The following is a 26,561-nucleotide window of genomic DNA, read 5'->3' as shown; positions in this document are numbered from 1 at the left end:
CATACATATTTTGGATACAAATACCAGTTGTACAAGAAGGAATTCCGCTCGGACGACAAATACCAATATTATACGGCCCTGGGCTGTTACATCTCAAGCCCAGCAGATAAATAAAGCAAAGCGCTGTCTTTCGTAAATGACTCGCTATCTGACATAAATATGGAAATCACGAAATGACAAGACTTATGATTATGGGAGAAGTTTAATTCGTTACAGTTGTCAATCAATTCCAAATACAATTCAATTTAATACCATCCCAGGTAATATGGAACGGAACGCACTTTCTATACATCCCAATCTCGATAGCGTTTGCGAAATTAAATGAATCTCGTTAACTGTTACTATTAAAACAGTCGATAGCAAGGTGGTAAACACCATTGACTTTCTTCCAAATCACGACATATTTGCCAACATCTGCTGCTGATCCATCCTCTTTCAGCAACTCATAGTGACCACGTTCAAACACTGTATCACCACCGTCAACTCCACCAACCTCGTCAATTGTTAGCGACATCTTGACCATACCCAAAGACCTCATACCAGTAAAGATTTCTTCGACACCTACAGTATAGTAACAGAGAAACCAGATTTAAACTGAATGCCTTACATGTTAAAAGGGCATCATCTTTAGATTTTCGTTCCTACACAAAATAATTGTTGAAATGCAAAATTCATAGCTATAGCTATCATACATCAAAAAAGTAAACTTATCAATGCATGTACCAAACTAAATGAAATTTTAAGCGTGTTTGGGGCTTTCTCACTCGGCCGGATCGGACATATAACCGACACGGTGGGACAGGAGCCAAGACATATTTTACTTTCGTCAGTAGTAAGTCTGTAATACTACGGCTGATTTGCATATCAGGTGTAATAACATTTCTCAGGGAATTATATCATCTCACGAGAGGTACATACATCACAGAGGCCAACAGAATATTGTGTACAAGATGATTTTTATCTTTAACGGACGGAGTGACAGTTCAGAAGTGAGTACTAAACTACTCTAAGAGTCAAGCGTAATAACCAAACACACTCAAAACAACGTTACAATATATATACTACAGAAAAAGGTATATCCAACGGTACAAAGCCCATGCAAAATATATTATCATTCGATATTCAAACCAAGTATTCTATGTCATAAATTGTTCAGGATGTGGCGGGATTGGCTGAAAAGTTTTATAATATTTGCATAAATCTGCAGATACTGCACTTTAAACCGTGGTGACGCGTTAAATTCTATGCCACGTACTGACGCTTCTTAAAACTAAGAGAATTGACAAATACCACCTATCATTTAAATGTTCGTGTGACAAGTCAAGATTTCAAATCTATATAAATTCCATTTCGTTGTAATCATACTTATTTTGTTTGATATCATTCATAGACTTTTAGACTGAAAGTTTAGATTACAATAGCTCCGTTGCCTTGAATATACCATCAACCAATACACAACAATTGATTATCTGGTTTGTTTTTTTTGCCAAAGATAGCTTTTGAAATAGATCTTGTCCCTTCAATATCTATGCTTTTTCCCATAGTTTTAAATAAGTTGTTCTATTGTTTAGGTCAATCTATTATCCTAGTGCCATTTTTCGTTCTACTACCATTGTGTAGTAAAGTTGCTTAGTTAAGACAAAAACGGCTTAATTTAAAAGAAACAATGATAAATCTGCTTCCTGTTTGACAACTGTGTATGTGACATCTGTCAGTGTAAGATCTTGCATTTTTTTGTTACAGAATGTAATTCATTTTCATGGCAGGACAGGTACATGTTTCCACTCAGGCCGAGTCGAGAACAGTGTATGTAGCATTTTTGTCCTTAGCTTGGGCAACGATTTGTACAAACACGCGATAAGTCAGTTGCCTTCTAAATTTCCTTCATATTTTCCCTTCCCATTGAGAAAATCATCCCCTGACAATTCGTAGAGTTCACTTCCACTGCAGACTACAACATTCGGAGCAGACGACAAAGCGAACTACAAGTAGTATTTGCAAACATAATAACTTGTACGTACGCGTGCCAACTGTGCATATACGAATACAGCACAGTTAGTTTAATGTCTAGACCAATCAGATCTCTTGATTCATGCCATCACTATACTGGTATAATATATTACATTGTATGTATCTGTAATTCAAACAAGGCCATTTCCCGAAGATGCTAGCCAAGAACTTGGCTATCTGATTTTAAAATGTCATTCACCAGAACATATGCAGTTAAGTATGTCAAGTCAGATAGGTGTACGTCTCTGGGCTACATACATGTAGATGCAGGACATTAGTAGCCTATCCGTTCAAATTTTCTAATGGCGGCAACAAAGAGGTGTACAGTAGTGTAATTTAGTTGGTAGCCTGTAGTGTCAGCGGACGTGTTCGAGTAACTGCCCAATCTAGTCAAACTAGTACTCTGTATAAATTACTCAATTATACCTGTTCATACACCTGTTTTATGTACATCGTTTAGAATCATTAGTTTATTCCTGTCAACTCTTAAACTTAGTAGTCTGTTACGGACGTCCTTGGTTATGGAAATGATAAGTAGGTCATCCAGTCCTTGTAAGTTGTGTGATGATATACACTTATGTATCTACTTACTTTGACGACCAGTTTTGGTCACATCACCTGGCGGCATCAACTTGCAGTCTTCTGTGTACAATTCGGAAGTTCCTTTCATATCGCCAGCCGCGAACATCTCCATAAACTTGTCATAGCGTTCGGCAAGAACAGCTTTAATTCCTGAGTCGGCCATATTGATGCAAAGTTGACAGGTTATAATGATAAATCACATGACCATATCACGTATCATATGTCACTATGAAATTACATAGACGACTAGTAGACGGTCGGATAGACCATTACTGTGAACATTTATGAAAGAAAAAACTAAAAGATAGTGAGGAGTCCCAAACATTATCGAAACTGGCAGTTTGAGAGGCTCGTGAATGTACACAATTCACGAGCAGTATTTTTCGCTTTAATTGACAATTTGCATAAACTCTTTCAGCAAATGCTATGTTTGGGTCTATTGATGCAGACCCAGGATTTTAAATGTTTGATGGCAAAGTTGTCCCAGTTTTGATGTATGGTAGTGAAATATGGGCGATCAAGTTGAAATTGTTCAAAATAGTTTTTGTTGTTTCATTCTTAGGTTAATTAGGTTATTATAATTCTCCAAAGCTTGCAGTCAGGGGTGAACTAGGCCGGCTCACATTTCATTGAAAATTAAGTTAAGTGGTAGGTGGAGGATCGAAAATCACCCAAATTGAGTGTATATTTGAGTGGTCAGTGGTCAGCAATTATCATTATATCGCCACCTACCGATAACATCAAACACAAATTAACATCAGGATTCCCAAATGTAGTATTGGACATTCTAGGTACTCAAAACACCCCTTCTTATATCAACTTTACAAAGAAAGTACACATTTCACGAGCAGTATTTTTCGCTTTAATTGATAATTTGCATAAACTCTTTCAGCAAATGCTATGTTTGGTTTTATTGATGCAGACCCAACAGGTCCGGGGACTTGTAGCTCGCCTGACTGTAGTTTGATATAATGTCATAATTCACACATATTCAACTTCAATATTGTTTTATATAATTCAAATTATGTAGATTATTATTATTATGTATCAGTCATTTTTTTTTATACGTAGTGCTTACATATAAATATCGCCTCAAAAAAACAAAGAAAAACCGAACCCCCTCTCCCACAGGATGACAACAGACTAAAGAATATAGTATTTATATAGTGTTTTATATATAGTGTTTTTATTTACCCAAAAGCACAAATGAACATTACAGATACACATACAAAAAAAAATACTATTTCATGGGTAAATAGGGGAATCGGGATTTAGCTTACAGCTATTCAAGCCTGTCCCCTACCATAGTTATATACAATGTTTGACAGCAAAGTGATATATCAAAAGGAAATACATAGTACCTCGGAGTTCATAGTACTTATGAAGAACATACGGTAACAATAAATGTACAGTGGTTTAATTTACTCTTCTAGAAGAAATTGTTTATAAGATCGCTTAAATTCATTTAGCGTATTGATACATCTTATGTTGACAGGGATGCTATTCCAGATTTTTGCCCCTGAGAAGGAGAAAGAAAACTGACCCGTGTTTGTTCTGGCATAATATGGATAAATATTTTGATATGAACAGAGTCTTGTATTGTAGTTATGGTGTGAAGGTTCAAAATAATCATACAAAGTGTGTGATGATAGTTGATGGATCAAGCCATAAATAAAGGAACCTATCAAATATCTATGCAGTTTAAAAACATCTAGAATATTCAACTGAGCAAACATTTACATGTAAGCTTCCCTTGATTTTGATTTTGACTGTTATTGTCGACGTCCATGTAGTTCAAATCAAGTCTAATTTAGGTTTTAATCGATATGACCCTTTTCTGAGTCACCTTTTCCCCTTAACATGTCTTAATATAAACTCAAATTTGAAATTGTATAAAATCTCCAAATTATGAATGTCTTTTTAATTTACGAATGAAATATTTTCAGAGCGCGAAGGGAGAAAAGCTGCGAAAAAACAATGAGATAGACATAACAAGATCTATCCAAAGAAAACTTTCGAGGTGGATAAATACTGTTTGCATGAAAATATTATTTCGGAGAGGCAATTAGATATCCGCCAACTATTAAAATTTAAAATAATGTATAATGTACGCATTGGATTGGATGAAGGGGTTTTACCTTTTTTGACAGGTCCGGGGATGTGTAGCTCGCCTTACTGTAGTTTGATATTATGTTATAATTCACACATATTCAACTTCTATATTTATTTACATAATTCAAATTATGTAGATTTATTTATTATTTATTGGTTAATTATTCCTATATTTCATCTTGTTTACAGGTCGTTGGTGCAAACAGCTGTTTAAAGAATCAGAATACAGTGTGGAATCCAGCAACGGTTGAAATATTTGAACACTTTCTTGAAACGAATAATCGACATGGTTTTTAAACTTTAAAACTTTCAACGTATGAAAAAAATTTTGATATGAGGGAAACGTCTTGGTGATTTCATGTTTGGGATTTTTAATTCTTGTAAGAATTTGAGTTTAGTTTGATTTCTAGTTCTGACAAAAGATGTCGAGAAGATGGTAGCTTAGTGCAGTATTTGACGGATTACAACCACGGTCAGTTGTGGGCTAATATTCTAGTCAAGGAGAATCCTAGTACAGAATATTCGCGTTATTATTTACGAATAGTCAGAAATACAGTCAATGATGTATACCATCGTCGACTACGGAATGACACAAATCATAATCTTACAGATTGTAAACTCAAAGAGCATTAAACCTGGGTTGATTTATATCAAGTTGATACGTACTGAGTACAAGAGTTCACTTTAGTCGACAGATCTAGAATCTCAAGAATCTCAGGAAGGCTCAAAATCAACTCGCCTGAAGGCCTGGTAATTTAATCAGTTACATTTTTCGTTCACCAGTTGTTTCTATTTTGAATTGCACAAATCAACTTTAAAATCTGCCATTTTTGTATAATCCAATCGGTGGCTGTAAAATCAAACAACAATCAAAATTATTCATTTCGGCAAGTTTGTTGATTTACGATTTGTGCATTAACGTATTCATTACGTACGATAAATATTACTCCACAGACTAAACTGAGGAGTAGAATTCAGTGACATCTAATGGTCGAGTGATTTTTGAATATATTTAACCTTAATTCCAATTCCTTTTTTAAAGTTTCTATTGGGAAATAACTTGGCCATTAGATGTCACGGATTTTAACGCCATCTGTGTTATTTTTCATTATATTTTTAAAGAAAGAGTAAAATTGGAATGTTAACACCATGCAGATGTGATTAGAATTCATCTACAATACCATTCATTGCGTGACAGAATCTAGTCACTAATCATGCTAATGTTACAATTTATTGCTCATTGAACACTGTCATATATCGGAGCCATGTTAGCGCCCTCGCGTGGATTAATGTCCCGTGCTTTTGTTTTAACAAGCGTTGCTACTTTGAAAAGACTGTTGACGCCCAACACCCTCGCTCCCCATTAGTTACTTCGGTCAAAAAAACTCATATTCGCCCTGTAATAGCTAAATACAAGGAAAGAATTCAAGGGTCATTGTAAAAAAAAATTATTTTCTGTTATTTTAGAATCCAATATGGCCATCATGTAAATACTGTGTTAAAATCACAGAGAAAATAATATTGAAAGCAATACTGTGACCACTCATATTCCTTAGAGACATTTGAACAAGTTTGATTTAGAGGTAAATTTGTCCCTAAGAGTGTATTCTATCTTAAAGTTGTGGAATATTTTAAGTCACGAATTATACTAGTATTCAAGATATGATTTAAACTGTTACTGAATAATTGTAATTTCTCACTCTAAGTGATGACCATCTCTGCATCGTTCATTCATGTCTGTATTTTGAAATCTGAAACTTGAAACATTCATTGGATTTTTGACATTTTGGACGTCTTGCCTTGAAATAAATCTACTGCTAATGTACAAAAAAGGGGTGAAATAACCACTGACATTTCTATTTCAAAAGTGGTGTCTCAGATATACTAGCTTAATTTTCACTTTGAAAATTTTAGAATACATTGAGATCATAGTTTGTGTGGCAATCTTGTGTCCTGTCAATATTGTCAATGTAAAGAATGGAACTTTCATTTCTAGTCAATGTGTGTAGTAGATGTGTTGCCCAACTAGGGACCTCTTAAATGCCGAAAATAGTCAGACATGTCATGGCAAAATCCTTGAAACTGTGCCAAGTTGAAGTGGGTTTTAATTGTGGGTTCTGACTACAGATAGCTGTGATGGTGCATTTAGACTACACAAACATCAAATAACATACAATGAAAAGATCAGTGTTTGTATTTTACGTTATTAAATTTCTGCCTCTGAAGTTGATTGATGGTCTGCACGACTTCTCCATTGTAACACATTCTTCATTTCCAACTCAATCCAACCACGTTTTGACAATCACGCACTTCAAGTTTTTTTACGCAAATAAAGTATTTTATTGCCTGCATGTTCATTCATAAAATACGGACACAATTGACATAACTTGGCCACTGCATCAAGACTTCTTTTTTATGTCTATACAGAAGTACAATATTATTTTATTACAATTTTCTGGTTGATTCTGAATTACTTTGTTATAATCACAAATATATACAAAAACATAATGTAGTTGGCTTGTTGGTTTCCCAATGCCATCAATTTCATCAGAAAATCTACAAAAATTCCAATTCCAATCTTGCTCCGTCATCAACTTATCATAACACATTGAATAAATCTCCAAGAAATAATACTTGAATTGATGCACCTAGTGAGTGCATTCTGTTACCAAACAAGTTTTCTACACAAAATGAAAATAAAAAACAAAATTGCAGTTTATAGGACGGTATATATTTCCTTGGTTTTAAACATATATTTAAGTATTATTCCAAACTTCTACTCTCATAGTTAATAGCCAGTGTTAACAAACTACATACCAATACAGTATTTACAAGCAAGTTAGGACTTTTTGTGTGCAAGAACTGAATATGAACTGTCCACTTTCAAATGTGTCAGAGTTGTTCTCCAAAAAACAAAGCACAGAAATTCTCCAAAAAAAAACAAACAAAAAAGCGCAGAAAAATATATATACAAAACTGATATCCAGTGTTGATATGATTTGAATGAGAGAGCCTTATAGGTTTGCTATGACCACAATAAAACTTTCATCAAATATGATAACCTGTATTGTATAAGACAGACACAACATTGTGATCTCTCACTCACAACTTTAGATTGATTTCATGAACTGAAACTACTTGTATTATTCTTCCCTTCCATTGGGAAAGTCTGTTGCTTTGGTGAATGAAATCCAACAAGTCCAATACTCTGACTAGACACACACACACGCGTACTAATTAACTGTGAGATTTTAAACCATTCCTGGTTTGGCATACATGGGTAAATGATAATAGTTGTAACTCAAGAAACTCAACAATCTTGTTTCCACAGATCTCTTGTAGCTGCCTTCCTCATACGCATCATTTAGATATTTACGATCCTTCCTATCCAACTGAAATATGAAAAAGAAATAAAGGATTCACTAAAGTGCTAAATAATTTATTTGATTTCAAGCCAAAAAAATGAACAATATAGAAGATTCTGTTTGACAAATGGAAAGTATATTGAAAGTACATGCATTTGTCGATTTGTTCATGACTAGTGTGTGAGGGAGAGTTTTAAATTATTGATCTCATCAAAAATCAACAAAATACAGACAGACAGACAGACAGGCAGGAGGCAGGCAGGCAGGCAGGCAGGCATACAGACAGACAGACAGACAGACAGACAGACAGACAGACAGACAGACAGACAGAGAAAGAATGTCAAACCACTCACCTGCAAGTCTTGGTCAATCAATTCTCTCACTTTCTCCTCCAGAGATGCAAGGTCTGTAGCCTGTACAAAGCATAATGAAATACATGTTGAATACATTCAGTCCGAGTTCAGAGTCACAGTTCATCATTACAAGCACTGTTCATTAGATGCAATGATGTTGGCAGACTTTGATTTTATCACTGCCCTCAGAAAAAAAATCTCCTTTTCTTGTCATATCAGAACTACTCAAGGTCCATATTAAATCAAACTTTGTAATGTTATGTCTTCATTTCACATTTATTCTGTCATCCATTGTTACTAGTACCTTACGTGTCATGTGTCACAAAAGTGTGTATAACCCGAGCCTTTGGTAATACAGATGTGATGTGACCTTAGCAAAAATGAGTTGCAAACAAATCATACTCATTGTAAGTCCTTTTGCATCAGTCTTTCATAGTGACAACCTTACATAACAACATAACAAGTGTGTAGGTAGGTATATTGTACACTATCAGTTGCCATGGCAATGTCATTTTCTAAATGCAGAGAGATTGTACACTTCTGAAATGAACAACCTGGATTCCTTTGTTTTTATGTTGACATTTAGCTGTGATACTGACAGACACAAAGAGGTAGATTTGGTTGTGTTGTTACCTTGCATACTTAGTCACAATATCCCAAAAATGTTTACTTTTCAGGCCAGTATCTAAAGAGTGTGTACTAACATACAATACGTCACATTCATGGTCAGCCAAGTGGAAATTAAAAAAAAAAAAAAACCGGCTCTGGCTGACTAAAAATAGATTGAAGGTCACCAACACTTACAGGTCTTTGTATGAGTAGCTCTCTGACCTCTTGTCTGAAATCACCAAAGCGATCATGGAATACAGCCAGGGACCAGGTCTGACGGAAGAATTCATAGAAGTCCTGGATAAGGCCTTCCTTCATTCTGGATCCCATGTTGTTGAGGTACCTCTCATGGAGACCATACAGACACAACAGATTGCTGGTTTCTATTGGCTGAAAGTTTTCAAATATATAAGATATAAAATATGTCAATGACATCATCTAACACAAAGTTTTTTTTGAAGTTCTGAATATTTGATTTCTTTGTTTCATATTGACAGGCAGTGTTTTTTGTTTTTTTGTTTTGATAAAAAAATCATTTCATCACATATCACACACACCAGACAGACAGACACACAGACACACAGACACACACACACACACACACACACACACAGACACACACACACACACAAAGTGACACACACACACACACACACAAACAAACACACACACACAAACAAACAAACACACACACACACACACACACACACACACACACACACAAACAAACAAACACACAGACACATATTTATAGAGACAGCAAACTTGCAACCCTATAAAAAAATGACACTCACAAAACACAGAAAAAATGCTCTATCAGAAACAAATCAAATCAAATAAAGTGATAAAAAGCAAAATATGCCCATACAGATAAAGCCATACTTACTGTCTTAGAAAAACAAGTTACAGTCTCTATAATGTTGTACTGGTTGACATGGATTCTGAAATACTCAGGTCCTTCCTTCTCTGGGTGTCCAGTGATCAACTCTTCACCCTAGTAGCAAAATATGCCATCAAAAAACACATGATGTCAAAGTGAGCGAAAAGACATCTACTGAATTCTACATTTATTATGTTCTATGTTGTAATACATCTCAGTATTGTACTTCCTACTATTTCAAATTCAAGCACCTAAAATCACTCATAAACATAAAACCGACACATGCCTACAACAAGTTATCAAATTTGATGGAGGTACAAAATGTAGATTGATACTCACATAGTCTTGCTGGGCCATCAGTGCATCTAAGGACTGATTGAGACATGGTTTACCAACATTCAGATAGTGGTAGTCACCTGGTAGCATTGCACCAACTACTTTAGCGTTGCGGTACATGGGGATCAAGTTATGGGGCTCTATTGGTGGACTTGTATCATTCTCTATGGTTGGGTCAAATAGTCTTAACATGGTGGATGCCAACATAAACCCTACCTCCTTGGAGTTGAAGTTACTGTGTGTCCTGCATAGACAGATGAAGAATTAAAGTTACTGTGTGTCCTGCATGGACAGACAAAGAATTAACATTACTGTCTGTTCTATTGGTTTGATTGACGAATTCATTAGAATTGGTTGTGTATACGTAGATGAATGTTAGTTGGCATACTTCAGTGTACAGAACATACGACTGATGCCAGCATTTGAAATATATGATATGACAGAGAGATATCCAGTAGATTACACTTACCACTGATCAGCATGGTATTTTCTTTGGAACTTTGTGAGTGGTCCAGCGGCTCTGATTGACAAGTCATTGGTATGGAAATTAGCATCAATAACTAGCTTTCCATCATATACCAAACAACTGTCATTTATTGCTACAGGAAGGAAAAAAACCATATGATTTTTCTGTTTGTTTGTTTGTTTGTTTGTTTGTTTGTTTGTTTGTTGGGTTTGTTTGTCTTTGGGGAGGGGGTGGGGGGATTCAGGAAAGAAACAGGGAAAGCCTGGCATTATTTATTAGTTCATCTTCACAAGTTCCTTTGCTGTTTGGACTCAAAGACATGTAAATAGTATCAATATTGACTTTATGAAAGTAACACTAATTATTGATATGATGTACATTTCCAACAAATCAATGCTACATAGCCATCCATACATGTTTATAAACTGGCAGTTTTGACAGTAACATGTTTGAAATATTGTATTCAAAATATTACAATACACATGATTTCCTACTAGTTTGTGATTGACTAAACTCCATCAGCATGCAGCAAGGCTTGAACTGATCCTGTACCTCAGTTGATTGGGTTGTATTTACAAGTTGTAACTTATGACATGGTAAGATGTGATAGTTATGCAACAAATATGCCCTGAGAGGCAGCAATGTAAAATGGCTAGTACCACAGTACAGGGGGTAATAACAGTTTACAGCACTAAGAAGATATCATTCTATAATGCTATATACAAAAATGTGCACCATCTATTTTTTTTTTTTTTTTTTTTTGCATCATTATTAAGTTCATGACCTCTTTCAACAGGGCTTGAAACAACTACGTAACTTGTCTTTTTATACTTTAAGATGTATCATGATTCATATAAATGTTTGTTCACTTCACAGCCAAACACAGCATTTCCCACAGCCCCTTGGAAAGGGGTGAATGGCTGTAAAGGTCAGTTGTCTAATGTATTATGACATGTCTAGAATTGAGAAGAATACCTAGAAATTCATCACACTGATTAAGACGTCAATTCTTAAGAAACAGATCTTAAGACTGACCTTTAAGTGACAAAAAGCTGTCTGGTTGGGGGTGCTTACCTTTGAATGCTTCATAATCCACAGCTTTCCTATTGTAGCAGAAAAACACAGAGCATTCCAGTTTGATGGGTTTTGTGTCTGAGGTGAATGACGCACAGTAGACCTGGTCACCACCTTTGCCATCGTTCCATTCAGCTAAGTAATACCCAGTGTATACTTCAACACCTTTGTCTTTCATTGCATTAGCAATGGCTTTGTCTACGGTAGAGTTATTGAAACAGGTCGGTTGGTAGTTGTGTGGTGGTTGCACCAGTGCAATGCGATCCCCACTAACACCCATTGTTAGCAGTGTCTGGACCGTTGTGTATGCATCCAATGTGTTACCATACACTATGGCTTTACCTGTAACAAAAAAAACAAACTATGTAGTTGACATATATACAAAGAAATATACTTACAGATTATTCCTTAATATTTATTTTCTTTTGCTCAAACAAGGAAAATACAAATAACTTAAGGGGCCTTGTCACTTTGAGTCTTCATCGTTAGTATTTTTTGACTGAATCTACAGTCATATTTGAATGCATTCCCTATACAATAGTATTAGTATAACACACAGCACCTTGTCTTGGTCTATGTTACTTTCATCATACTAATCATTGATATTAAGACATATACAAATTGACTCATGTACATAATAGACTTCTATTCTTATATTCGACAAAAGCACATAAACTAAACTCTCCTATTACACACATTATGAATACCAGACAACTATCAAAGTAATAAAGAGAGAACTATAGAGTACCTTGGGCAGGTAGGAACGTCTTAGACAACCATTGTTTGACTTCGAAGGCATCATATTCATCATTGATAGTGAAGACGTTACTAGGTACAGGGCCACTATACCGTCTATTTGGGTTATTAGGCACTTCATCATTTGTAAGTAGCTCATCAATATCGGCCTCAGTAGGAGCACTAACTTGATATTGTAAACCAGTACCAATGATAAGATGGTCATAGGGAACTTTCCTTCCTCCAGTCACTACCACATATTTACTGGATCTGTAGGTCAGTAGAAAATGAAAAGTTGTTAGGTATTAAAAGCACTGAAAGTTTTATATGGTTGACGAAGATTGAAAGGTGTGATATTAAAGATTGAAAGTTTTGATTCCCATGTGCTTATTACCTTCAAATACACGTAGAACAATTGTGAATATCTATATTCTGCTATTACATATCTATTCACATCTGCTGATTCCCATGAGATAACACATATGATATCCATGGCAAGGACCCCCACTGAACAATGAACAAGATTAAACTTGGTGTTTCTTGGCAAATCAAAATAACTTAGGTGATATAAAATTATACTACAACTTTCTAGAATCAAAAGTCTATGAAAATGTCTTTATTTCCTGTAGTGTTGTTCCCCTTTTTATAGTTGGAATTTTGCAAATTACTTGTAAATCTACTAGTGAACATCGCCATGGAGATAATAGTATTGATGTTATTGGTATTTTTAGATTGAATCCATTGTGTTCGAGGTATGTTCTAGGTCCTCATCAAATCAACCGAATTTTATTAATTTCAAAGTGATGTTGATTACTATTACTTGGTGGTAGTGCTAAATAAATGAATGACATCAAATTGTTAACGACAACTCTAAGCACTTAACAGATAGCTTGAAAAAGTAGTCAAACTTGTAATCTTTATTCGCAGGAAATCACCAATTTTTATTTTCAACATAATTCACACCACCAAAAAATCATTCCATCTCAAATGCTGAACAAATCTATTGTGTGTAATGGTATACATTTTGACCAAGATTTGAGAAACACCTTGGCAGAGAAGACATAAGGGAAAAAAAGCTTTTCAAATTCATGTACATTTGTATTTCCTATTTGTTATAGAAGTGCCCATGATTTTTTTTCAAGGACACCCTTGATATCATCTGCAAACAGACATTACTTACTTGTCAGTCTTTGAAAAGAAAGAAAGAAAGATAAATATACGAGTGTTTTGTCTCACCTGTTGATAGCGATCATTTTAGCACAGACAACATTGACCCAAGTTCGCAGTGACAGCTGTGACAACTCATCTTGGGAGAAACAGAGACTTGTTGCTAAGAAACCAGAACGGATGGGATCAGGAGGAATTTCACCTGGGAGACCATTTGGTGAAATTAATGTCAAGTTGTTGAACCGTAAATGTGGACTGAAAAGAAGGAAAGAGGTGTACAGCTGTGTCAATATATGGATGGTGGTAGCAGTTATTGATAAGTTTTGAAAAAAATAAAAAACAAACAATTCAGCGAGATTGTTTAAACAAAGTTCCATATGAATAAGGAAGTGGAGGTCTAACATTTAAACAAAATAACTATTGTAACTGAAAAACTGAGTTGCTTAGAATATGATTGAAAACAAGAATATGTATATTGCAAAATGTTCACTTGTCTTTTTTTTCAAAACAAATTGGGGTTTTGAAAAGTTTTGTTTGTGAAGTGAATATTATCCATACTGTATAGCTTGAATACTTTAGATAACTATTGATGGTTAGAATCCACACTATCTAACTCTACTGTTACAGTATAACTTACCAAAATGCCAGTGTTTCCAGGAAAGAAATACTGACATCTGACGATCCAATCACAACAATTCTAGCATTCACAGTCACTTTAGGTTCCAGGGTCAGTTTACGATTGACATGATTCAACGCATACTTGTCCTGGAGGAAAAACAAGATGGCAGTATTATTTGCACTGTACTGCATATAAACAATGTTACAAAAGCTGTTTGTTTACTTTATATTTTTGGATACATAATTCCATAACAGTCATGACAGTGGTGACTATAAATGAACCCCATGACAGGACAGTATTAGTATGTTGTACATTGGGGTGTTTGCAATAGTTTTTGCAGTGTTCTCTGCTACCATACTTTCATAAACATAGTGAGTGAAAGTGCAGCAGAAAACAGCATGAATGCAAACAGTCTGAGTATCCTACACTGGCACTCATGGGTCATGGGGTTCTGTCAGATTAATACACATCTTTATTCAAAATAACAAATTCCATGAAAAATACAATAAAATCAAGTCATGGCAGAATCATGCTCATTTGCATACAGGTATGCAATTAAAGTGTTCAGTATTGCGTTGCAAACACCAACGTACTCATACTGATGATGCAAGTAATTTACATATTAATATTTACCTCTTCTTTACAGACTCTGTCCGATGGTGCATTTTCACCAAGTTGGTCCAAGGGGTAGGTAATTTGTCGTCTTGCTCTCACTGGAACCATAAAGTTGAGCGCTGACACCATGGAATGTTTACCAACCATCTGAAAATAGGGATAGAAAGTCAACATTTTATTACCTTGGTAAGTTCTCTACACAGCTGTAGTACAAATAAAAGTAATCATCAAACAAAATGATCCATCAATTTCTTCAGGGTAATCATCACTTTTTAGTTTTTTACTAATTCAGTAGTGCAACACCATTATTTTTACAATAATAGCCTACAAATGCATTTTACAAGCTACTGAGGTCATAAGAATATTTCTGGGTTCACCCTCAGGCCTCTATGGAGTAGTAGGTTCCACCCTATGCCTTCATGAAAACAACTGACATTTATTGTTATGTAAATTTCCATGGACTTTACCATTATTTTCTGGGGTGTGTAATATAACATACTGAGAAATACTGGCCATACTTCAATACTCAAACTTCACACTTGTACATTACATCATTTTACTGTCTATAATATGATATCATATTTTAGTATTAACACTGCCTGTAATATAACAAACTTTGTCTAAAACTCTGTATTTCAAGAAAGATAAAAGACTGTCAAAAGTGAGTATTTTCAAGAGAGATAAAAATGTAGCCTATGACCTACCTCATCAGTTGAGTATGGCGGATACACAGGATAATAAAGACATGAATAGTGAGACTGTCTTAGAATTTCCTTCAAGAAATGCTTGGAATAATGTTGAAATATAGGATTGAGAGCAAAGTGGTGAAGATGACCATGTTCATGTCGTCTGTGATGATTAAAGTAGATAAAATCCTCAATATTATAATGTGAACGGATATATTCTATATCTTCTTCTTTCCTTGTGACAGCGACACCAACTACCTGTTTGAGACAGGTTGCTACAAAGGCTTGGATTGCTACACCATTCTGTGGATAAGATAAAGAGATAGTTCAAATTACGACAATGTTTGGATGCTAGAAATCTCTTTCTTTGTTTTGGTCTGTTTTCACTTTTATAATACGCAATATTCAAAGCAATGTGAGTATGGACAATTCACAATTCTACTTTGTATGGGAGGAAACTGATGGTGGTGGTGGTGGTGGTGGTGGTGATGGGGGTTCATTCAATAGTACGGGACGAAACGGGTGGTGGTGGTTTCATTCAATAGTATGGGATGAAAGGGGTGGTGGTGGTGGTGGGGGTTGGGGTTCATTCAATAGTATAGGATGGAATAGGTAGGGGAGGGGGATTTGAAGTTTTTGTTTATCATTGTAGTATCAAGTTCCACAACGAAAGTTTACAATCACAGCCATAATATTATTTGTGCATTACAATATAGTACAAGATGATGATGATGATGATGATGATGATGATGATGATGATGATGATGATGATGATGATGATGATGATGATGATGATGATGATGATAATGAATAATGCTACTCACTGGATCTCTTCTTGCTATGTTAAATTGTTGTAAGTCAGCCAGTAAACAGTCTTGCTCTTGTAAGGTTTGAATCAAACTCTTCACATTAGCAATATCACTCTTACAAACCGGTCTTACTTCAAAGTTTTGGATCAAACCATTTCTGTTGAACACATATAGTTCCTGTGGTAGTGTACTGGGACATCGTGGTGTTATCCTCTGTTAATAACAAAAATCGGTCTTTAGTTGAATTATCAGACATGTTTTAGTAAAGGGGAACGCCACTCTAGGAAATAAAGATATTTGCAAAAAATATGGGTTCTTGAGAGTCATTTCAGGATGTTACATCCCCTACAATTACTTGCAATGATTTAGAAACAGAAGAAGTGTGATTTTTATATCTGCATTCTGTATATAGGACCTGTGATATACTGGGTGAACGGGATAAGATTGTGTGAAATTTCCCTTTACTGCACAAATATACACTTACCACAAAATTCTGTAACATTGGAAATTCTGGTACAAGATGTGGCATGGTGACAACACAGAAATCTCTATCTGGGAATAGCTTGAATGCCATTGGCAGGAAATCCATGGACCTGAAAAGGACAAGGGGAAAGTGTAATTTTATTTACAAAAATAGTGATATGGAAAAAAGAGGGACAATATCTTCTTCACCATGATTAAAATCTTTCATACTATGGAGCAAATTCTAGTATAGGAAATTCTTCAGCAGAGTCCAAAAAGCTGAAAATAAGTCAAATTTTCTTGAATCCCAAACACATTTTTAATGCCCTGGCTAAGGTTCTAAGCAAAGTTGTGGTTAAAATGTAGAAAACAGCTTTCCTGATTCAAGTCACTTTTTTATACTAATTACACAAATTTAATAAGATTTGACTTTCTGCTCAGAATAAACCTTGTACATGTACTGTCAACAAATTAATTATTGTCATGCTTCTCACTGCCTCTATGTCTTGTGGAAGTCTCTCTGATTTCTGCCAATGTCCAAACTATAATTCATAACAGCTTAGATCGATGTGAGACATTGAGATTGTACCCACCTCATTTCATATCTCTCATCAATACAAAATAATTGAATACAAAAACAATTTGAAGCTCCATGGAACACGGGTTTGAATGTTTTCATCTGAGGTCTAGCTGGTAGTTGTGGTGTCGGTGATCTCTCTGGTGCAGGAGGTTCCTCCTCCGCATCATCTACTGGTGTCTTAGCAACAACAGAGCCAGATGCCTGTAATATACAAACAAGAGATGTATTCAGATACGATTAAGAAGTGACTCACAGGCAATTGCTTTACTTTAACGACGTACAATAATTGTACTGCTAGATTCAATACAAAATGGATCTTGTATCTAGGACAAATTTTTACCATTCACATTGCATTCAAATATTCAACAAAGTATAGTGTATATATTTATGTATAATCTTGAGTACCCTTTTGCTTAGGCTAAAACTGTTTTCATGTATTCACAGAAAAATATACCTCAAAATCCTCAGAGTTAAATTAACAAGTGTTGCACAACAATGTAAAAGTTCCCCTAACTTACCCGTGATGATTGACCTGACTTGACTGACTCAGCACGACTACCTTCACTAAGTAATGAGGAGGAGCTGTGAAGACAAGACAAAAACGTTACACAACTGTCTTAACTATGTAGCCAGTAATGTGTCATGCAGGCTAAAAGTTGAATGAAACTGACTATCTCCATGTGTAATCCTGGGGATCAATTTTGCATTATTCAAAGTTCTTAAATCCCTCCAAACTTTTGCCATATAAAAGTTTGATCCTGGTCCTTTCAAAATAATGAAACTAAGTTGGGGGGTACATCATCTTGCTGTCAAGGAAACTGACATTATCTTATTTTCCCATAGAGTTAACACAGTATTTGCCAGCCATGTTGGATTCTAAACAGACAATGTTCCACACGGATCATTCTATTGATACCAATATTTAAAGTGACAGATCATTTGATTCAGTGTGTATGTATTCTGCATAAAAATTTCATATGCCAATTTCAGTATCATCTGACAGAGTGCAGTGTTAGAGTCTCAGGAAGATGAAAACTTTATCCAAAATAATTGGCATAATTTAGTAACAAATTACCTTTCACCCATGTGGGCATCACTCAGCTTGGGTTTCACCTTTATATCACTGTCTGTAGCTCCCTCTGAAAGAAGATGTTTAAAAAAAGAATACTTTAATACATGATCCTAGGGGTGGCGGTAGGTACTTGTAGTATAACAAAATACGGCAATCCATTGCTATTCGCGAATTCAAACAACAGTGTATTTGGGCATACATACCACACTCTTCTACAACTTAAAACTATATCAATTGCTGACCAATTACTCGGAATCTAAATATACTGATATTACTTCCTACCTCTTGAAGCTGTTGGCTGTGACATTGGTGTTGGTTGTTGTGGTGTTTCTTTTGTACTTGGTGTTTTCCCTGCTGCAGGGCTGCTAGGTAGTTCAGCTGTAAGGGGTAAACAATTACTAATATTATAAATGACTTACTTTTTATCAGGTGGTACAATACCTACTGGTGTACATGTATTCAACAACAAATATAATGAAATATTCCTTTCTTTGAGTGAGTTGATTCCTCTTTTTACATCAGAAATTATTTTTTCATCTATCCATAGCTGGATCAACTAGTTTTGTACTTCACCTCTACTATGTCACTGACTTTTTTTTTACAGAAAAAAAATTTTTTTGCCCAACAGAATTTGACTGAGGTGAAAATACGAAATTCAAGTGAGTTCATCTTTTTGAAAATAATTGTATATAAAATATATTATCTAAAAACTAAACTAAAAACATTTGCAGGCAAATATTGTTAGCATTTTATGGATATTGGAAATATTATGTTTCTACCCCTTCACCATTACTTGTTTGGTGGCTAGTATCACCCAGGATCTTAGACATAAAGGTGAATTTAGCTGCATTTGTGTTTAATATGGCTGTTATTCTTATTATTTGGGTCTATTTTTGCACTTCTTCATTATGCAAGGGTTAATATAGCACAATTAATTACCGATATATGGATTTATGGGTTACCATCAAATCTAAAACTAAGTTGGAAGATTTGGTGTTTGGGAACAGGCTGGAAAATTTGGTGTTTGGGAATAGGCTGGAAGATTTGATATGTGGGAATAAGCTGGGAGATTTAGTGTTTGGGGATAAGCTGGAAGATTTGTGTGTTTGGGAAAAGGCTGGAAGATTTGATATGTGGGAATAAGCTGGAAGCTTTGATATTTGGGAATAAGCTGGAAGATCTGGTGTTTGGGAAAAGGCTGGAAGATTTAGTGTTCGGGAATAGATTGGGAGATTTGGTGTTCGAGGCTCACTCCTACCACAGACTCACTCTAGAAATAATATCGCAATGCTAGGAGTGACCAACAACCACAAAATCTCAGTGTCGATAAAATCCTAAAAACACTAGTATTTTTTTTGTTTTAACAAATTTCAAATAAAATAGTGCATATTACATAGTATAGTATAGTTGGTTACATAGAAGAGTGATTGAAATTTATCCAAGTGGAAATGGGATTTTTTTTGTTAACTGATATACAAATGTACCTTCCGAGTCATCTGCATCTTCTTCTACTAAATAAACAATTTAATAAAAAAAATATAAACAAAATAACACATGCTCGCAATAGTCTGGCTGAGTGTCTCGATCACATAGCAGGCTGCAATGCACTGGAGTTAGTAATCAAAATATATCACAATACCATCACTTGCATCCATCAATTTTATATGTTAAACATAGAATTCTCTCAATTTTGTATGTTCTATATTTCACCTTTACACATTTGTAAATCAACGAAATAAATAAGATAAGATCAAACACAACAGTAATATAGAACAGATATACTAAACTCCTCAAAAAACAGTTTTGAAAATCTTCAGCAAACTAAAATACTACATATTGAAAATATATTGGACATTGCTACAAACAAATTCACAAAAGTTAGATTTGTAATGATAAAGTCTCAATAATGTACCTTTCTTGGATCCTCCTGATTCAGGTCTCTCTGACTTAGCTACTGATCCATCTGTAATCGGTCTGTCTCCTTCTGCTGTAGCTGGTGCAGATGGTGTTGGCAATGGAGCTAAAAACATTTCAAGAACAAAACATTTTAAAGTGAGAAATACAAGATAATTGTTGTAATACATGCATGAAGGATGACTACTGTTTAAGTTGATGTAAGCTAGATCTATGTTACCCAGATATAACATCAAACTTGTAAATATTGCATTATCTCTCAATTAATCACGAGTTGTTTGATACATGCAAATATGATGAGAATAGAACACAGTTTTATGTTACTCACATGGTTGTGGTGTGGCCTGTTTTGGTGGTTCCAAGATGTCATCTGGGTGGGCTTTCTTTAAGCCATTGAATGGAACCAACTCAAAGCAGTCATTTAACAAGTCTAGATTACTAACATCACCACAAATACTCATAAAGCCAATGGCTGTACCATCAACCTGTATAATCAGATAGAAAAATACATGTTTAATACACCTGAAAGTGTTTCTACAATTCATAATATGTCACTGAGTAAGTCCATCAAGGTGCTTCAAAAATGCCTCAAAATTACAAATAAGAGTGTTTTCTATGAAAATGCTGTGGACACTGATGACATTGATCACCCCTACATCAAATTCTGCACAGACATTTGCATTCCATCAAAAACTGTAACAAAATATTCGAATTACAAACAAGGTTTAATAAGAATGTCAAAAATCAACTCACTGCCAAGACAAAAGAGGAAACATACAACTCACATGACTCAGAGAAGTATAAGAGGGCTACATATGAATTTTGAAAGTCCATCAGAAAAGCCAAGCATGAATAATACCACTGTAAACTTGAAAACAACTGAACTACAAGTAACTATAAAGAGCTATGGCAAGGTTTGAATAAGATTGTCAATTATGAAAGTAAATCTAAATGTATATAGGCATGCAGAATCAAACTCTCCCTGGTGAGCTGAATGTATTTTATAGTCGTTTTGACAATCAGAGTAATGGGGCTTATATTAATGTTACTAGTAATGGTAGATAAAACTGCATCTTCAAATATTGGGACAGACCTTCCTTCCCCTGAATCCCTTTTTATTGATCACACAATGAGGAAATCAAAATCAATAATGAGTGATGGACTTCATCATCCATGCAATATGTTTGAATTACTGCCTTTAGGGTTATTATAGAGAACAATTAATTCAAAGATGAACCGTTTCCGAAGCAGTTTTTACCCTACGGCTGTACTTACACTGAACAGAACATAATGTTTAATGTCTTCATTTTATATCATACTATTTCACTGCTTATAAATTAACGTCTACGATTACATTTTACAACACAGTATATATTCTTTCTTCCTATATGTAGTTTTCTTTGAACACCATTTATCTGTGAAACTACATCAGTTTCCATCGCATATTTTTGGTTATATGTGGTAATAAAGTTATTATTATTATTATTATCATCATTATATTATAAGTCAGACATGCCAATGGTTTTCTTACTTAAGTTTCAAGTTGACTGTGTTCTAGTTTGATCCTCTAGTATGAGGTAAAATGCAATTGTGGGTACTGAAAATTATGACAAAGTAAAAACAACGTTCAGCAGACATGGCAAGTTAGCTACATCATTATATGTATACATTGGCTTTGCTTTACTCTAGGTCAAGAAACACAGAAAAAAATCTTGTAATACAAAGACAGGAGAAAGTAAAATACATGTATGCCTACCTCAGTGACAATAGCATGATTGTTGTCATCCTGTGCCTCAATCAACTCAGCTAGGAAATAATCACCATACGTCTTGGTTAGCATGTTACTCTGACGATTAAAGATTGGTGTTAAATCATCATGGTCTTCCACGCTACGAAACAAGAAACAGCATTATGAAAATTATCCAGCATTATGAAAATTCCTGTTTTCAAAATCAATGTAATATCCATCCATCTATACAATATACAATTGTGAACATTTGAAATGCATTATAAATCTGTGTATTTCTACACCAAGTCAAATATGAAAGTTATACTACTAACGGTATATACTGGTACATGTACTATAATTTCAATTCACAATAACACTGTTGTCTGCGTATTGTGTCAGATATAGGTAAAACGCACTCACAAAACAAAATAGAAGAAACGACAATAAAAGTTGAAGGTAAATAAATAAATCATGTCAAGTTCACTACATCAGATTTGAATCAGATTGATTTGATTTAATGTGGACACCATTTTGGCATAGAAGGTCAAGGCCACAAAATTTAGTGACATACATTATACATAATAGTATATAGTGTTTGACATGTATGCCAGGTTTGGTTGAAATTGAGTCATGGGTGTGTGAGATATGGCTGTCCACTGACAGACAGATGAATGGACATGGGTCATTGGTATTGGTCCCATTCAGACTTTGCATACTTGGGGATAGTAATATATTTACTATTATCAGAGCTGGATCAGAATTCCTTCAGGGACGATAAGAGGCAAACAAGGTGAAAGTCGGGGTATACCAAACCCAGGGGTTGGTTTATTGCTTAATTATGCAATCTGATGGTGAAATTGACATATATGCTGTATAAATAATTGTCAATTAATAGCGTCAAAATATTATTGCTGGATATATTATATTGGTATTAGTAGTTCATATCTTCACCTGATAATTCATATAATATCATAATTGTGTTGATTTCTCACCTTGCCTTCCTAACAAACAACACTGGTGAGTGATCATGTCGGTGACATACAAAGATGGAGCACTTCTCAAGTACTTTGCCTCCAGCCTTTTTATCCACTGGTTTGAAAATGTCTGACAAGGATGATTCTGGAAATACATTTTGTGGTACAACCAAGTATATGAAATGTAGATCTGGTACAGCATTGAATGCAGTTCTGTGGGAAAGAAGAAAAAAGGTTTGAGACACAAGGCAGAATTAACAGACATTGGACTTCATTTTTAGCCTCTTAACTTACTACATGAATGTATGTATTTTGACACAAAATTGTAGCAGCAAGATCATTTTTCACACTTACATGCCTCTTTCTTTTGGTGGATCAACGGGAGAGTTTGAATAAAATAACATGTAAAGCGACCACTGGTACTAGTTTTGTCAATTTTTATTTATTTATTTACTTATTTAATTTATAAACAGCAATACATCCATAATATGGGTTTTCATGCAATTGCAAATTGAATTTTCTAAGTTTATTGAGTTGATTTCATATCTAATTAACTCTAGTTGTCACTAGCTTGTTCTTGAATTATTGATTCTTGTTGTTATTTTAATAGAATTATAGGTGAAATTGACTACACTATGACACTTCTCTTTGTGCAAAAATTATTTCAAATAAATGCTCTGGTTTCTGTATTGTTTATTTCTTTTGTAACTCTCTCTCTCTTTCATTCTCTTCACGATTTTCACTTTTCATCCTAGATATATGGCAAGAGGCCTACAATACTGAATTGCATAATCAAAATTATTCATTAAAATGTGCAATGAATGGAACAGAATCCTTTACAGTAACAATCAACATGTATCTGTATGACACTCACAAAAATAATCTGATTACCGGTAACCAATAAAGGTTATTTTTTTATAGATTCCGTTATCACTGAAACATGAAAAGATGTACAACAGAGAAACGTTGTTCTTCTGGTGTCTTACCTGATAATTTCTCTGGCACTGCCACGTGAAAACTCTGGCTTGGATACAAAGTAGTGCATGAAGACACTGTTCAAAGGCTGTGAATGACAAAAACATTTCTATCATTATTATATATCAAGAAACAACTGGGTAACAAAATTCAAACTAACATTCTAAATTTAGGATATGATGTGGCTTTATTTGAAAGTGTCGTTTACTGTGCTGTCAAGAGCCAAGAAGTTTTCACAATGAAGCCTTTTAAAAGGGAGACTGTCGAAACATTTCAAACCTTTTATTATATTTTCATTTCTAGAAAATTCTGAACATTCCTGGTATGCAACTGTTCTAGGGGATGAAGTTTAGCATATTATTTAGTAGTGCATTGTGTTAAAATGTGGTTACACAAAATTGGCGTGTGGGGGGGGGGGGGGCATTCATTATTTAGAGGTGAGATAAACACTTAGCTGGTAGGTAGAGCTATTGAAGTAACATGCTTGAAACAATAGAACACTCTCATTTAATCATCACATCTCCCTATGAGAACTTCATCCCACAATTTCTGATGTCCCTTCAAAAACTACTACGTACATATCCTTCATTTTACCTTCCCTCCATAGTTTATGATATAAGCTCAAATAGTGTTCTTTCTCTACAACCCTTCTACTTACCGTACTCTGGTCACAGTCATAATATTGACCAATCCAATCCTGCCACTTGGCTGGATCAACGCTGTCAAGATTTGGATAGTCAAAGAATGCTGCATGGGCTAAAACTTCTTCTTTGTCATTGTGTAAAGTTACTGCCAAGATAGCCTTCTCACTGTAAAGGTTGAAGAAAAACAATGAAAGATTACAAATCTCAGTGAAATCTACAGACAATGTCATGAAATCTCTACAGTCAAGTGTTGTATGATCAGTTCAGACAATGACACATGGATGTAATGTGTGAAGGAAGCCTTCATATAAACCAGAAATATGTTTGTTCATTGCCAAAAAATAGATGACAGAGCTTAAAAAGGAAAGAAAGTGTTTTGGGGACGGATGAAATTTGAATAAAAAATACTCAGCTAAATCTTTGTGAAAAACACCATCATCATGTCACTTTGTGATTTGGACAACTTTTTAAAGAAATTTTCATGAATTCTGATTTGAAACTTTACTGACCAAAGTGGTTGAATAGAGAAATGTAATCCTTCATTCTGTGGAGACGTATTGATCATATCTCAAATATTAGTATTGGGTATATAACAATACTATTAGTGTTAACATGAAGAGTGTCAAGAACTTCTTGCAAATGTGTGAAGAAGCCATTGTTGTACTGCTGATGGGTTGGGACTTTCACACTGTTTGGTTACATATATTGCCATGAGATACTTACATCAGGTGCACAACATTGACAAGCCCAAATAGCTGTTCTGTACTGGGAGACACCAACTTCAAAATATTTGGTGCATCCAGTGACTCTGTTCTTCTTGCATTGATGACCTCAGCTGGTCCATCCGATGACATTAAAGTTGTCATATTTTTTCTTTAGGTTCCTATTATTGAAATATGAACAGGGTTCACTTACACGTATATTGGTTGCATACCTTTCACACAGTCAATTTAAAAATAAATAAAATAAAAATACAATTTAAAAGACAACTTTATAGTATAAATATCGAAACTTCAAAAAAAAATAAAAAACGCCGCTAGGAAAATATTTCAAATTATATTTACTAATAATATTCATGATTTTTAAAAGACCTCTCACTTTCAGACTTTTCATATCTAAGTGCACCCATGGAAGGGGGTTACAATGTGAACTTCCATGGTTTACAGTATCATATGTACACTTATCATCTAATGTTATTTTGGACTACATGTACTTGTTTGTAAGACAAGAATGTGCAACCCCTTCAGAAAGCTGTCAGCATCACACGTTCGTAGCAGTTTCTGAAGGGTTACGATAAGATAGTACTAAAGGCATAACAGCATTCCTACCTGTTTAGATATTATCGTCCTATATCACGTTTGATTCTTTAGGTTCGTTCCCATCAAAACACAGCCGCCATGATGGAGCGTTCTTCTATGGCAACGTAGCCACTGTCAGTATATAATAACAAGGGTTTCTATACGTATATTTGTTATCCCTAATTATAATGTAATCTTTCTTATTTTTTTCTTAAATACATAATAAAAGTTAATTATTAAGTTAAATATGTATGTTATGGACAGCATAATACTATATAACGACCTGTCCTAAATTACTAAAATCATCTGTTGTACGAGGCTAAAAGTACAGCGCCCCTTACGTCTGATTAACAGTGGGCATGTAAGAAAACTCGATTATAATCAAAGAGAGTAAATGTCGGTAAAGTTGGTCTAGATGGTGTTATCAATGAACGTTTGATGAATGTTTTTACAAATTAGGCACATGCATTTATCAGTTATGATATTTTAGATTGA

The 26,561-nt window shown here is 34.7% G+C and overlaps 2 protein-coding genes across 2 annotated transcripts; both read right to left on the bottom strand.

The window, feature by feature from the left end:
* Positions 1-198: 198 nt before the first annotated feature.
* Positions 199-2,761, bottom strand: LOC144453701 (uncharacterized). Its single transcript, XM_078145033.1, has 2 exons — positions 2,602-2,761; positions 199-561 (listed from the first exon to the last, which is right to left on the bottom strand). Exons 1-2 carry the CDS (start codon positions 2,753-2,755, stop codon positions 332-334), a joined length of 384 nt encoding a protein of 127 aa, XP_078001159.1. The 5' UTR covers positions 2,756-2,761; the 3' UTR covers positions 199-331.
* Positions 2,762-7,053: 4,292 nt separating this feature from the next.
* LOC144452419 (cilia- and flagella-associated protein 61-like) lies at positions 7,054-26,182 on the bottom strand. Its single transcript, XM_078143514.1, has 27 exons — positions 26,097-26,182; positions 25,492-25,651; positions 24,783-24,933; positions 24,136-24,212; positions 23,168-23,362; positions 22,203-22,335; positions 20,775-20,931; positions 20,445-20,552; positions 20,017-20,043; positions 18,815-18,910; positions 18,536-18,599; positions 17,979-18,042; positions 17,474-17,661; positions 16,903-17,011; positions 16,434-16,631; positions 15,628-15,912; positions 14,942-15,070; positions 14,327-14,454; positions 13,759-13,944; positions 12,536-12,792; positions 11,788-12,129; positions 10,717-10,846; positions 10,251-10,491; positions 9,918-10,025; positions 9,227-9,421; positions 8,423-8,482; positions 7,054-8,096 (listed from the first exon to the last, which is right to left on the bottom strand). Exons 2-27 carry the CDS (start codon positions 25,632-25,634, stop codon positions 7,956-7,958), a joined length of 3,912 nt encoding a protein of 1,303 aa, XP_077999640.1. The 5' UTR covers positions 25,635-25,651; positions 26,097-26,182; the 3' UTR covers positions 7,054-7,955.
* Positions 26,183-26,561: the final 379 nt, after the last annotated feature.

This window comes from Glandiceps talaboti, chromosome 2, assembly GCF_964340395.1.
Source record: "Glandiceps talaboti chromosome 2, keGlaTala1.1, whole genome shotgun sequence".
NCBI lineage: Eukaryota > Metazoa > Hemichordata > Enteropneusta > Spengelidae > Glandiceps > Glandiceps talaboti.
Note: the sequence above shows the minus strand (reverse complement) of the source record. Positions and strands in the feature narration are given on the sequence as shown.